At 39.3% G+C, this 14,140-nt stretch overlaps 1 protein-coding gene across 1 annotated transcript in view; it reads right to left on the reverse strand.

Moving 5' to 3' along the window:
* The window catches only part of LAMA1 (laminin subunit alpha 1), a 180,002-nt gene that overhangs the window by 126,441 nt on the left and 39,421 nt on the right, over positions 1–14,140 (reverse strand). Inside the window, exons 2-3 of the mRNA XM_017543918.2 lie at positions 9,833–10,003; positions 9,524–9,636 (exon numbers count right to left, since the gene is read on the reverse strand). Of these exons, the coding sequence (XP_017399407.1) occupies positions 9,524–9,636; positions 9,833–10,003 (284 nt within the window). The remainder of the gene's footprint in view (positions 1–9,523; positions 9,637–9,832; positions 10,004–14,140) is intronic.

A 14,140-nucleotide genomic window follows, 5' to 3' on the forward strand; every position in this document is an offset into this window, starting at 1 on the left:
CCTTTCCCCTGCAAAAAGGTAGTGATAGGTGAGTAATATGTTTTTAATTTCCTATAGTCTAGAGAACTTCAAAACTAAATTGAATGTTTTCCATCATTTAGGCTTAAAATGACAAATCCAGAGGATGTGTTCTCTACATCCCAGTACATATTCATGAATGACATGGATACAAATCTACACATTCTTCAGATTTTTCATGTAAGTGTAAGACAAAATAATGAATAGGAAAGCACTTGATAAAATGCACAATACGGAGGTAAGGTATCAGATTTCTAATCAATTTCCCCATGTTCCCTAGTTATTCTATGACAACTGGCACTTCTCAAAATAATGAGACTTAGAGTCAAATCAGTTTTTTCTCTTTGGTTAGAATATAACTTGAAAAGTCTGTCCAGCCTCCTGATATCCAAAAGCTAAAAATGTCACCATCATGTTATACCAATTTGATTGCCTCAACAGAGATTAATAATCACGACACAATCTATACATGTGAAGATAATAAAGCAGACCAAACCTCGTCTAAGCATCTGAATTTACCTCAGTGTTCCTAAAGAGACGTGCAGTGCAGTGACATAACAACTCATTGTACATAAATTTTTAAAAATTCTCTGCTATTCAATTAGCATAGGACAAAAAAAATAAAATAAAATTCTGGCCAGGTGCAGTGGCTCATGCCTGTAATCCCAGCACTTTGGGAGGCCGAGGCAGGTGGATCACCTGAGGTCAGGCATTTGAGACCAGCCTGACCAACATGGAGAAACCCTGTCTCTACTAGAAAAATACAAAATTAGCCAGGCGTAATGGCACATGCCTGTAATCCCAGCTAGTCGGGAGGATGAGGCAGGAGAATCACTTGAACCCGGGAGGCAAGGTTGCAGTGAGCTGAGATCGCGCCATTGCACTCCAGCCTGGGCAACAAGAGTGAAACTCTGTCTGAAAAAAAGAAAATACATTTCTAATCTCCATACTGTCGAGGAGTTGTGAAACACACTTTGTCACTGTTACTGAGCATATAAATTGAGCAATGTTTTTGAAAAAAATAAGGCAATAGAGATCACATTTTTTAAAAGTTTAAGCATTTAATCAAATAATCTAAATTTTTACAATCGACACTAAAAAATAAATTACCATAACAGCTATAAAATATTCAAATATTTGTTGTAGCATAATTTAGAATAGCCCCAAATTGGAAACACTGTAAATGTCTCCCAATGGGTACAGGTTAAATGAATTATTGTGTAGCCAGATGATGAAATATCATCCTGCCATTAAAAATTACTAGAGGAATTTTACTGCTCACCATGAAGAAGAAACTGGTACCACCTGGCTCTCCTACACAGAAAATAGCTGGAACTCTGGACACAGCATATAAAGAATAGGTTTCAGATATTGGACAGGACAGGGACTCCAGGGAGAAGAGCCCAGGATTGCTTTGCTTTCAGCCTGGGGGCACTTTCTGGACTGTGCTTTGTCAGTGTTTTATAAAGTTAAATATACACATACCTTGTGGCCAGTTCCACTCCAAGATAAATGAAAACACACACCCAGAAAAAGACTTTTATAAGAATGTTCACAGCAGCATTTTTACAATAGACAAAAACTGGGAAAACCAGAAAGACAACGGATAAATAAATAAATGTTGGTATATCTATAAAGTGAAATACTATGCAGAAATGCATGGAACAGGCCACTCATACAAGCAATTGCAAGTGAGTCTGACAAACCTCATGCTCACAGAAAGAAGCCAGACACAAAAAAAGGACACACTGTGATTCCATTGATAAGAAGTCATCTCACAGGCAAAACTCCACTAAAGTGAAAAAAGATCCAAGACTGGTTCCTCTGGTGGGAGGAAGGAGAGCAAGTGGGGAATTGGCTGGGAAGGGAGTGGGGGAGCCTTTTGGGGTGATGGAAACATTTTGTACCTTGACAAGGGAATGGCTTATACAAGTATCTGTATTTATCAAAACTCACCCAACTATACACTCAGCTCTCTGCATTTCACTTATGTCAATTATATCTCAATGAATAGAAAAAAAATGAGAGAAAATGTTTACTCTAGGACTGAATGTACTATGTCAGCTCTACAGACATGCCAGGCATTCCAATTTCCAGGTCTTTCCCACCCTACTCTTTCCTGCTGCTTTCTTCAGCATTCCCTCCTCCCTTCCTCCAGCAGGCTGTTCCCATTGTTTCCTTGAATCACTAAGTGGTCCTTCCTATGTGTTCTCCATGCACCCCCTGCTCCTGCACACCCTACACCACTCGGCAGAAGCCTCTTTTTCTCCAACAGACCAGAAGCCCCTTGAGGGCTGGGGCCTGCCTTAAGCTTGCAATGAAAGCAACCCTGCTCATCACTGCTAATAACCAACATAGTGTAGGAACCACCCATGTGTTGTGCACTTTCTCTGCACTGAGGGCTTAAGATGGACTTGATTATTGTCTTGTTCATCGATGAATCCTGAGATCCCAGTACACACAAGGCAGATATTCCATAATTTCTTGAATATATTCAGTGTTCTCAGATACGATGCAATAGAGCAAAAGTTACCTAGTTGTTAGAATTACAGGTGATTTTTTTAAGTAATTTTTTCTAAAGGTTTTCTATAGTTTAAAAAGTTTCTGCTATTATGTGTTACTAGCACATCAAAATAAAGAAGTTCTGTGTAGAGAAAAGGTCCACTGAAGACATTAAAATCGCAAGAGATATTTTGAGGTCTAGCTGAGGTTTTTATAAGCCATTTTTAAAAATATGTTGTTACAGCTTTGTTTTTAAAGATGGAAATGCTACAATCTGAGTAGAAGCTAAGCCAATACATAAAAAGAAAAGAAAAGCTGGTATGGATACCAAACTGCACTATATTTTTCAAAGAAATATTTCTCCAGAAATTACAACTTATCCCTTTTTTTCAGCTTCACTATAACAGGAAGAAATAATAATTTCAGAACGGACTTCCCTTTTTTCCCTATAAATATACAAAAAGCTTTACTTTGATGCCAAAACAGTTGGGGATATGAAAAGCATATTGTGATCCAATCCTGCAAAAACGTCTTCACGGATTTCCCTGAATCCTCCCAGGCCCAGTGCAAGAAGCCCTGCTGGGTAGAAACACTGAAACAGTCCAGCCAAACCTCAGCCGCTGAAAACCTAAAGAAAACTGAGCTCTGCCAAATGGCAAAATGGTTATCCTGGACTGTTTGGCAACCCCCACCAAGAATACACAAGTGAGAAAGCTTAAATATAAATCTTGTTAAGAAACGAAACTTCATCATGTGCCTAAAGCCTGGCCTCAATTGTTTTCACTTATTCAGTTCACTTATTATTAAAAGAGCAATCTGTACATTCCTGTTTGGTTCCTATAAGCTCTTCACCTCACTTAAAACCAAGGATTCCTGCCCCTACAAGATAAGATATGCAAGGTTACAAAGATTAAAGCCTCCAGAGAAAGACCCTTTCAGAAGGCTAAGGCAGTAGTAGTTAAAACAGGCCTCAAATTCTTCACCCCTCCTCCCGTTGACAAGTGAGGCTGGTCTATTTTTCCCAACTTGAATCTCTGCGGATCTGAGTGACTGGGTGGCTCACGGAGGACAGGGAAACTGGCACTGTGTGACTGGAAACCAGGTCTAAGAGGGGACACAACTTCTGCCTCCTGACCTGGGCTGCCCTACAAGCAAGCTGCCTTAAGGCTGCCATGCTGTGAGGAAGCACAGGTGTACATGTGGAAAGACCACACAGAGAAGCTCTGAACTCTCATGAACATAGCCTCCAGCTGACCCAGGGACCTTCTCTCAGCTGGTCCAGCACTCTCTTCCCCAGGTGCCCTGAACCCCTTCCTTCAGCTGCCCCAGAGACCTTCTCCCCTAAGCTGCTCCAACTCTAGCCCCCATGGTCTGCAGCCTTAGACACACCCACTTAGCTAGGACCTTCCTGAAACCCGACCCCACTGAAATCAGGAAACATATAAAATGAATGTTGCTGTTTTAGGCCACAAAGTTTCCAGTGATTTCTTACACAATAGATAACCAGCAGAGAAGCTATGCATGAGAAAGTAAAATCAGATAATGAAAATGTGAAAAAAAAAAAAGAAAGACCTATTTCTGAGGGTAGCAGCTTCACAGAGAACATGACAACAAAGGTAAAAATGCCTGAAGGGCAGTAATTTTGGGTGGCTTACTTCCAAATCATAATGATGAGCTTAAGATTTCTTCCAATCTATTTATTTTACCAAGCAAATTTTAAAAAACTTAATATTTGAAATTGGTGGAGGCCAGTATGAAGTAATAGAAAACTGGAATAGAATAATTATGAGTACAAACAAGCATACAGTGAAAGTAATTTCTATCTGAGTGCTTCTAGGAAGGGTCTCTGCCTACTCTCTTTTCAGGAACAGCCAAAATCCACTGGTAATGAGAAGCTGCAATTTACATGCAATTCTTGTCATCAGTCTTTAAAGATTTTATGTTAAGAATGTGAAATTTGCCTATTTTTTTGTTGGCCTTGTCAATGTGCTTAATGAACACTTTATATTTGAATGATATAATAATAAACCTCACCCAGTACTGGTCAATTTTTTAGAACTTTGGGAGAAAAAACAACTGACATCTGAATTAATGAGATTTTACAAAACCCAGCAAACAAGTAGCTCTTGTCTAAAGGTTTGCATAAAACAAAGGCTCCTCTGTGATTATGTTCCCACAACAAAGTGCTACTTCCTAATTAAACCTACACATAAAATAAAGCACTGCTCCAAAAGGCAGCTTTATTTTCAATGCCATAGGAAACTTTCCTTTTTTACAAAACAGATCTTATCTTCTAAAAGACCATTACATATCTTTACTCACAAATCTGACCCTTGCTTCCAGTGAAATGTCGGCTGAGTTTAAAAGTATTTAAAGGAAAGTAGAAAATACTGATTTACTTTCCTGTTTCTTGGCCAAAAAAAAAAAAAAAAAAAAAAAATGTTAGGCAGCACCCAATTCTACCATCCACTGCAAAAGCAAGGAGGAAGTGTAAATACCCTGCTGGATTCACAGGGAGAGAGAGGACCCCGCTGAGCGGTGGTATAGGCAAACAGAACAAGAGGGAAGGGACTAGAATCTGAACACTCCCAACATCAAGAGGGAATTGCAAGAGCTCTTGTCAGTCTCCCGATAAAGTTAGAACAAAGGAAAACAATAATTGGAGACCAAAGACAAGGAGACAGCGTGGCATGGTGTAGAGGGAACCAGAGGTCCTGGTTTCCAGGCCTAGTTTGAGCACAGGCAGCCAGACTCTGGGCAAGCCTATGACCCGCTTGCTCTGTGCTGCGATTTTTGTACCTGCAAAGAGATCACTCGCATTCCAGAATTGTTGGGAAAGGCAGATGAAATAATATGGATGAGAAAAAAATGCTATAACCTATACCTATACATTCTTATATGTGTACCTGTCAATAACATTCCTCTTTTAAAAGACGCTCAAAACAAAATTAACCATAAATTTGTCATACGAACCTTGAACATGATTTATATTCACTCTATTACTTCACTGGTGTATATATGAAATGAACCCTTTTTCACTCAAAGCTCAAGTTATTACCCATAACAGAAAAAGCACCAAAATGTCAGGCCTGAGAATTCTTAGGCAAATGATGGGTAAGCTGTATAGAAACTATTAACACAGCTTTAACAATTATTAATCATGAGTTTCAGTTATACTGGGAAATGTTCATGCTATAAAATTATATGAAATATTAGAACACAAATTTATAAGTCACATAATCTATCTCGGCTGGAGGGTCGGAGTGGTGCAATGCTGCAGAGCCCAGGGTCTTAAGCTTCAGGGCGCCCTACCCTTGAGTAAGCTTCTTAAACAGTGTAAGTCTCAGTTTCATCATCTGTCAAAAGGGAATAATAACAGGAGCCAACTCAAAGGCGATTGTGAGAATTCAATGAAATAATCCTGATCAAGTGCACAGCACAGTGTCTGGCACAGTAAGTATGTAATACATGATGGTATTATCGTAGCATTATTAAATGCACAGAATTGTATGCAAATGACAAAGTAAATATCCCAAGATACAAATTAGCGATTGTTACCGAGTGAAGACATGATGTGTTTCTGCCTGTTTACACTTATCTGTATCTTCCTTTTAACTATGATGATTCCATCTTAATATCCTAATCAGAAAAAAACAATAGTTATTGAGTTATGAATTTATTTTCTCAAAATCTGCATAGCTGCACTCCTTATTCCTGTTAGTTACCTGTAATTAGATTCTATTAAGGCCTTGTTTAACATTTCCCTTGGTGATATCTGAAGATCTTTGGACATCTAAAGTAATTTGTGGATTAGAAATATGACAGAGGGAAAGAAAATTCGGGTTTATTAAATGTGACGAGTTTGTTAGGTGCTCTACGTCATTCATGCTATCAGATTTCACTTTGTATATATCACCCTACCAAACTTCATGCATCTCCACCACATCACACCACCAAAACCCAAGAGTTAATACATAAATGGAACTGCTTCTTTACTTCCTCCATCCCTGTCCTGAAGGTCTCAGGACCAAGCTGATGCCCTGATGCCGTTTCTCAGCTGAGAACCAAGGGAACCAAGTCTGTAATGTATTAGACAGCAGTCCATGATTTCTCCAGGAGAATTCTAAAATTTGCATTTTCATACCAAATTTAATCTAAAAAACTTAACATGAGCATATTTAGGATGTGGCTGACCACCATAATAACAATCATCAGAGGCCGGGCGTGGTGGCTCACGCCTATAATCCCAGCACTTTGGGAGGCCGAGGCGGGTGGATCACAAGGTCAAGAGATCGAGACCATCCTGGTCAACAAGGTGAAACCTCGTCTCTACTAAAAAAAATACAAAAATTAGCTGGGCATGATGGTGCGTGCCTGTAGTCCCAGCTACTCGGGAGGCTGAGGCAGGAGAATTGCTTGAACCCAGGAGGCGGAGGTTGCAGTGAGCTGAGATCGTGCCATTGCACTCCAGCCTGGATAACAAGAGTGAAACTCCGACAAAAAAAAAAAAAAAAAAAATAACAATCATCAGAAGGTGTTGCCACTCTATAGATCTGAATGTCGGTGAGATCTGAGAAACAAGGAGGATATGGGAGAGAAAACAGAAGGTAACTTTACAAGGGAGAAACCTGACTTTTAACACCCAAACAGAATTCAAATTTAGCATCACTACTGGTGGGACAACCAGCCCTGGGTGCCTCCTGATGTGAGGTGAGAGGATGTAGCCAGGATTGCTGGTGATGTGCTCTTGCAAAAAATATTTAACTGGAATCTAATCAGGTCTCTAGAGCTAAATTTGGTGTAAAGGAAATAGAGAGCACAAAAGAATATGTTAAATAAAACCATGATGAACCAATCTGACAAATCCAGAAGGTGGCACATTCTACAAGACAACTGGGCTAGTCTAGTCTAGTCACATATTTGATATCATTTTTTTAACTGAAAGATAACTAGGACTAGAAGAGATTTAAGAAGTATAACAATCCAATGCAACAAGTGATCCTTACTGGATCCTGGTTTTTTAAAAAAAGGTGGTAAAAGACACTAGTGGATAAATTGAGAAAAATGAATCTGGATGGCAAAAGAGTTATTAAGAAATTATTGTAATTTTGCCCAAGGGGGCTAAAATAGCATGGTATCTATTTAGAACAAATGTCTTTTTTTTAAAGACAAAAACTGAAGAATTGGTAAAACGTTATGATGACTGCAATTCACTGAAATGAACACGGTCCACTGTTTTGAAATCCCCAAATCTCAAGGGTGGGTATGTGTGTATTCACTGCAATACACTTTCTACATGTTCAAAAGTGTTTGTAATAAAAAGGCTCAATAAATAAATAAATATCAAAAAGGCTTGATCAAGTATAAGCATAATGTGCTTTTTTTAAAAAAAACTGAAAGTACAGCAGCATTTTTATACTGTGTAAAAGGGACAGAAATTTCTGAAGACTAATTATTTTAAGTGATCTTATTTAAAAGCCTACCCTAAAACACTAAAAATTACCTAAAGTGATCTGTAGCTATATGTCTGTGTTTGCTTTTTGAAATATGCCTTAAAGATCTAAAGTGGATACTCCCTTCTGGAATTCCTCAGACTGACTTAGTCCATCCCTTCAGGATGAAGTCAAGCATGACACATTTCAAGACAAAGGACAGACACACCACCAGGTCTTAATTTGGCCAAGCTCAGATAATATGACATTCCTAATAATGAATACAATTTTACTTTTCCTTTAGAAAAAGGAAAATATGTTAGAAAGGTGTTAGGAAAACCAAAATCTTCCGGAGAACAATTCTCACCACTCAGATAAACACAAAGGCCAGAGTCAAAAAGGGGGTCTTGTCTGTGTGCAGTGGCTCTCGCCTATAATCCCAGCACTTTGGGAGGCTGAGGTGGGCAGATCATGAGGTCAAGAGATCGATACCATCCTGGCCAACATGGTGAAACCACTTCTGTACTAAAAATACAGAAAAAATAGCCGAGCATGGTGGCACGCATCTGTAGCCCAGGTACTCCAGAAGCTGAGGCAGCAGAATCACTTAAACTCGGGAGGCAGAGGTTGCAGTGAGCTGAGATCGCATCACTGCACTCCAGCTTGGTAACAGAGACTCCATTAAAAAAAAGATCCTGCATATTTTTAAACTATCACTTATTTAAAGAATTGATTGCCATTAAATCCCCATAATTCCCATTTAAATACTACAATGCACAATTATTTGTCTCTTTTAACCAATCTCATATTTTACATGAAATTTATGAGTTCTAACAGGAGAAACTGAATGGAAATAAACAAGAATTCATGAGATCGTTTTCTGGCGAGCTCCAATCAGAACCCGGACAACATCTCCAAAACACCTGCCATCTCTCTACTCATATCATTTCTCTCCATTCTCCTATGTGGCCTTGAAGCAAGGTAAGAGGATGCAGGTGTGCCTGGAGTCAGTCATACCTTCTCTTTCCCAACTCATGCTGAAGGCTCTGCTTAAGTTAGTATTGGGCAACTCCAGCTTACCTGGCCCAGACAGACTGCATCTGGCAGGGGAAACACAGTCAAGAGGTTTAACACTGCCTTGTTATTTTTTTCTTCTCGCCTTATATAATCCTTACACAATAACTTGTGCAATGACAATTGCAAGACAGTAAGCTCAAAGATAGGAAATACACATGTTTTCCCCCTCTCCCTCCCCATGCATCTGTCGGCAGCCAGCAAACAACCTACACAGTATCCTGGATGGATGAGTGTGCCCTGCTGACACAGCTTCAAAGAGCATCAACCATATGGAAGCAATTTCACCCATCTCCCCAAAGACACATGGGAATGATAAAAGTGACAAGAAATGGCACTAGGGACTCCTTCGGCAAACCACTTGCCTTCGCCTCGTGGAACACAGTGAGAGCAGAATGTAAACATGTTCAGAAAGAAGCCAGACTTTCCCAAAAGTCATCAGAAGACCACAGTTCAGCAGCCCATAGACACTCTTCAATGGTTCTGGCCTCACCTACCTGTCTTAAGTCCAGGGTGATTGTGACCCAGTGATACTCTCTCCCATTCTGAATACTGGGGCTTTGCCACCAGTTATTGGTGCCATCTATGGCATGTGATATTGGATGACGTTCTGTTAAAAGAAAAGAAAAACATGAACTCCTCTTAGCTCTTGCTTTAAATTTCTTAAGTACTAAACCGTAATGCTAGTGGAAACAAATAGCAGTGCAGGTGAACACAACGCTTCTGGCTTCCTAACAGAAGTCTCAGTCCTCATTTCAGAAAGTGCACATTCCCATGGAAGTCAGAAACGAAGGTGTGACACTTGCCTCTGGGGTTTGCGCTGTTGCCATCACAGACCCGGCACTGTGGGTTTCGGACCGGCCGACCCGGCACATGCTCCACAAGTTTGCAGAACATCTCAGGCCCTTTCTCGCCACAGGTGGCATTGGTGCTGATGTGAGCATTGCTGGCAAGATTGAGAATGGCAGGAAACAGGCCTGAAAGTCAAAATGCACCAAATCAGCTGAAGCCACTTGAAATCCAGAGAACGAGCTTACCCCATCCTTACCCCATTTCAATCTCCTTCTTTCAATCTCAGAAGGAGACTGAAAGTCTATGCACTGAGTGAAGGAACCCTTACACAAACACAAGATACAGAGCATGGTTTCATCTATATGAAATTCTAGGAGAAGCAAAATTCATCTATGGAGAAAAGTCAAAACATTGTTGCAGGGATGGGGATTGTCTATGAAAGGACAGAGGAACTTTCTAGGGTAATATGCTTCTTTCTCGATAAAGCTTGGGTTTCAAAGGCAGATGCAGTTGTGAAAAATGATAGAATCAGTACACCTAAGATTTGGGTAGATCCATGTATCTTAGTGTATGTACATTCTACCTCAAAAAAATAAGAATCATAAAAAATACCAATGCACATGTGGAAATGTTTAGGAATAAAGTGTACTTATGTCTCCAACTCACTTTGAAATGCATCAAAAAGTAAGCTGGCTTCCAGTCATATGCCATGTCACACTAGTCAGAATGTCTATTATTAAAACGCCAAAAAACAACAGCTATTGGTGAAGCTGTGGAGAAAAAGGAATACTATTGGTAGGAGTGTAAATTAGTTCAGCCACTGTGGAAAGCAGTTTGGAAATTTCTCAAGGAAATTTAAACAAAACTACCACAACCCAGCAATCCCATTGCTGGGTATATTCCCAAAGGAAAATAAATCATTCTACCAAAAAGACACATAAGCCATAAGCTGGGTGTAATGGCTCATGCCTGTAATCCCAGGACTTTGGGAGATGAGGGTGGGTGGATCACTTGAAGTCTGAAGTTTGAGACCAGCCTGGCCATCACGATGAAACCCTGTCTCTACTAAAAACACAAAATTAGCTGGGTGTAGTGGTGCATGCTTATAATCCTGGCTACTCGTGAGGCTGAGGCAAGGGAATCACTTGAAACCTGGAGGTGGAGGTTGCAGTGAGCCAAGATCACGCCACTGTACTCCAGCCTGGGCAGCAAGAGAGAAATTCCATCCCCCCCAAAAAAAGGACACATGCACTCACATTTTCATCACAGCACTATTCCCAATAAGCAAAGACATGGGATCAACCTAGGTGCCCATCAATAGTGGATTGGATAGAAAATGTGGTAAAGTGCAGCATGGAATACTATCCAGCCATAAGATAATGAAATCGTGTCCTTTGTAGCAACATGGATGCAGCTGGAGGCAATTATCCTAAGCAAATTAATGCAAGAACAGAAAACCAAATACTATAGATTCTCACTCGTAAGTGGGAGCTAAACACTGGGTACTCATGGACACAAAGATGTCAGCAACAGACACTGGGCACAAGAGTGGGGAGCGAGGGCAAGAGGCAAGGCCTGAGAAACAAACCATTGGGGGCTGTGCTCAGTACCTCGGTGATGAGATTATTTGTACCCTAAACCTCAGTATTATGCAATATGCCCAGAGAACAATCCTGCATATGTAGCCCCTGATTCGAAAATAAAAGCTGAAAAAAAAATACTGGCTTAGTATATAAGTAGAGGGATGAAGATACATGGGTAGATATTTGATAAATAAAGTACAGTAAATGTTAATTGAAAAAAATTGGCCAGGCGGTGGCTCATGCCTGTAATCCCAGCAGTTCAGGAGACCGAGGCGGGTGGACCACTTGAGGTTCGAGACCAGCCTGGCCAACATGGTGAAACTACGTCTCTACCAAAAATACAAAAATTAGCCAGGTGTGTTGGTGCAGGCCTGTAATGCCAGCTACTCAGAAGGCTGAGGCAGGAAAATCACTTGAATCCAGGAGGCAGAGGTTGCAGTGAGCCGAAATCCCACCACTGCACTCCAGCCTGGGCAACAGAGCGAGACTCAGTCTGAAAACAAACAAAAATCAAGGCAAGAGTATGGGTGTTCACTGTAAAATTTTTTTCTACTTTTCTAATTGAAAATGTTTACAATAAAATGTTGTGAAAACAGGCTTTAAGAAAAGGTTCAGATGATCCAATGCATATATTTATCAATACAATTCAAATATCTTTCCCTTGAAAGAAGGGCATTTATTCTGTCCTCACTTTGGTCCGGTTGCCTCTGGTAGTATTTACAGTCTTTTCTGTGATTATCTAGGATGTTTTTCTTTCTCTCTTCTCTTTCTTTACTCTTGTTTTCTTTCGTGGATAAAACTTTAGAACACAGAGACTCAGTTTTCAAAACGCTTTTCAAGTCATTATTGATGTCTGCCTTCGTATAGTCCCTTTGTCTCAGCTGATTTTATCTTTAAGCAGCTGGGATCAGTACAAGGTCCAAACTACTCAGGAAACAGTCTCTGGATGACTGTGAGAAATGTACCACCATTCAGTTCTTCGGAGATTTAACTTTATCTTGGTAAAAGGGGATAACAGCAGGGAAGATTCTGTAAAGATCTAGACATGATGGTGTACACGATGTTGAAGAGTCTTCTCCAGGCACGGACGCTGAGCTGAGAGCGTGCTGGAAGGGTCTCAGGTAAGAGGCGTTTCTCTAACGTACTACAACTTGATCTTAAAAGATCACAGAATATAAGCTTTTCTTTGTAAAAACCATATAGAAATACCATTACTGAAATGTTTATTTTTCAGCGAAATTGAAAATAGCGCAGTATAATTTTGGTAACACAGAAGGAATTCATTGCTTCAATTGTTATTTTTTAGGCACTGCCTAATATGTTCAATGATCTTTTCCATTATAAACATTGTAATACTTTAAATTATAAAACAAAAATAGTTCTTTTTCTAACACTTGCTACACTAAAAAACTTACCGTGCATCTATTAAAAAAATATTAGGTAGTCTTTCAAAAACTTTTTACGTAAAACAGAGCTACCTGTTAGTAATTCTACTCAAATGGAAGGACCCCATTCTGGCAATAATTCCTTATCTCCTCAAGGGAAAACAGTTATTTAAAATTTGTACTCTAAAGCATTATTCTTAATTTTGAAACATAACACAGACTTACATTATATACCATGTTTATACATTTATTTTCATTTTTAACTTAAAGATGCTTATTTTATCATATTCCTGTAAAGGGACTTCTTTTTTATTTAAAAAGAATAAAAAATGCTTTATGAGGAACCATATGAGTCATTATGTTTAATCATGCAGCTCCTCAAATTATTATTTTCATCAACCAGTATCTAGACACTTACATTTTATGTAATAACATACCTCTTAAAGTAATACATACATTCTTATGTGTGGTACTTACCTGTATCCAGGACTGACATTTATTCTATTTGGTACTAAGATAATTAATAATTTCCACCATCCTTTATGACCATAATATTCTAGTATTCTGATTCGAATTTCTCTATGCGCTAATCATTTAAAATATGCTTTTAAACTATGGTGTTTTGTCCAAACAGCTAAAATGACACTTTTTTGGTTCTGTATTACATGCATTTAGATTTACAGCACCATCAACTGTATCCATTCCCTTCACACAGACTAGTCAAGCAAGAAAAAGAAACCAAGGTTACAAGAACTGACTTAACAATGCATTTCTCTATTAACAACAAATACTTCACCAGTTAACCAATGTTCCCACTTTCTTCTTATTCACCCCTACCAGCTGCAGGATATCAAAAGAACTCCCCACTACCTGCCCCGAGCCTCTCCCCACTGAGTAACTGCAGGATCTTGTTATTGAGGAGGGCAGGGAGCCAGGGAGTTATGGGGGCACCACACGTCCTGTACACTGGAGTCTTTGCCCTGAGCCACCAAGAAAAAGCAGCTCAGACCTCATGAACATAAATTTAACTGTTTTTGGAGAATAATATCTCAATTATAGTAATCAGCATCAGGCAGCTCTTTACACTAGAACGGTTTCTCATCTGACTGTCCTAAATTTACTGTTAATGAAAAGAAAGATTGCTTTTTTATTGAAAGTATATTTAGAAGAAATATACTTCATTAGCATGCCTATGCAAGTAAAACCTTCAAATAATTAATTTCATAAAAATATCTGGGTTGTTTTTTCACTAAAACTAAATCTTCCTTCTCAGATAAGCTAATAGTTGACAAAAAAATCTTCACTTAAAAGGATGCTTTACATATTATATTTACTCCCTTTTCATAGTTATAGA

Source organism: Cebus imitator, unplaced genomic scaffold (assembly GCF_001604975.1).
Source record: "Cebus imitator isolate Cc_AM_T3 unplaced genomic scaffold, Cebus_imitator-1.0 Scaffold162, whole genome shotgun sequence".
In the NCBI taxonomy this organism is placed as follows: Eukaryota; Metazoa; Chordata; class Mammalia; order Primates; family Cebidae; genus Cebus; species Cebus imitator.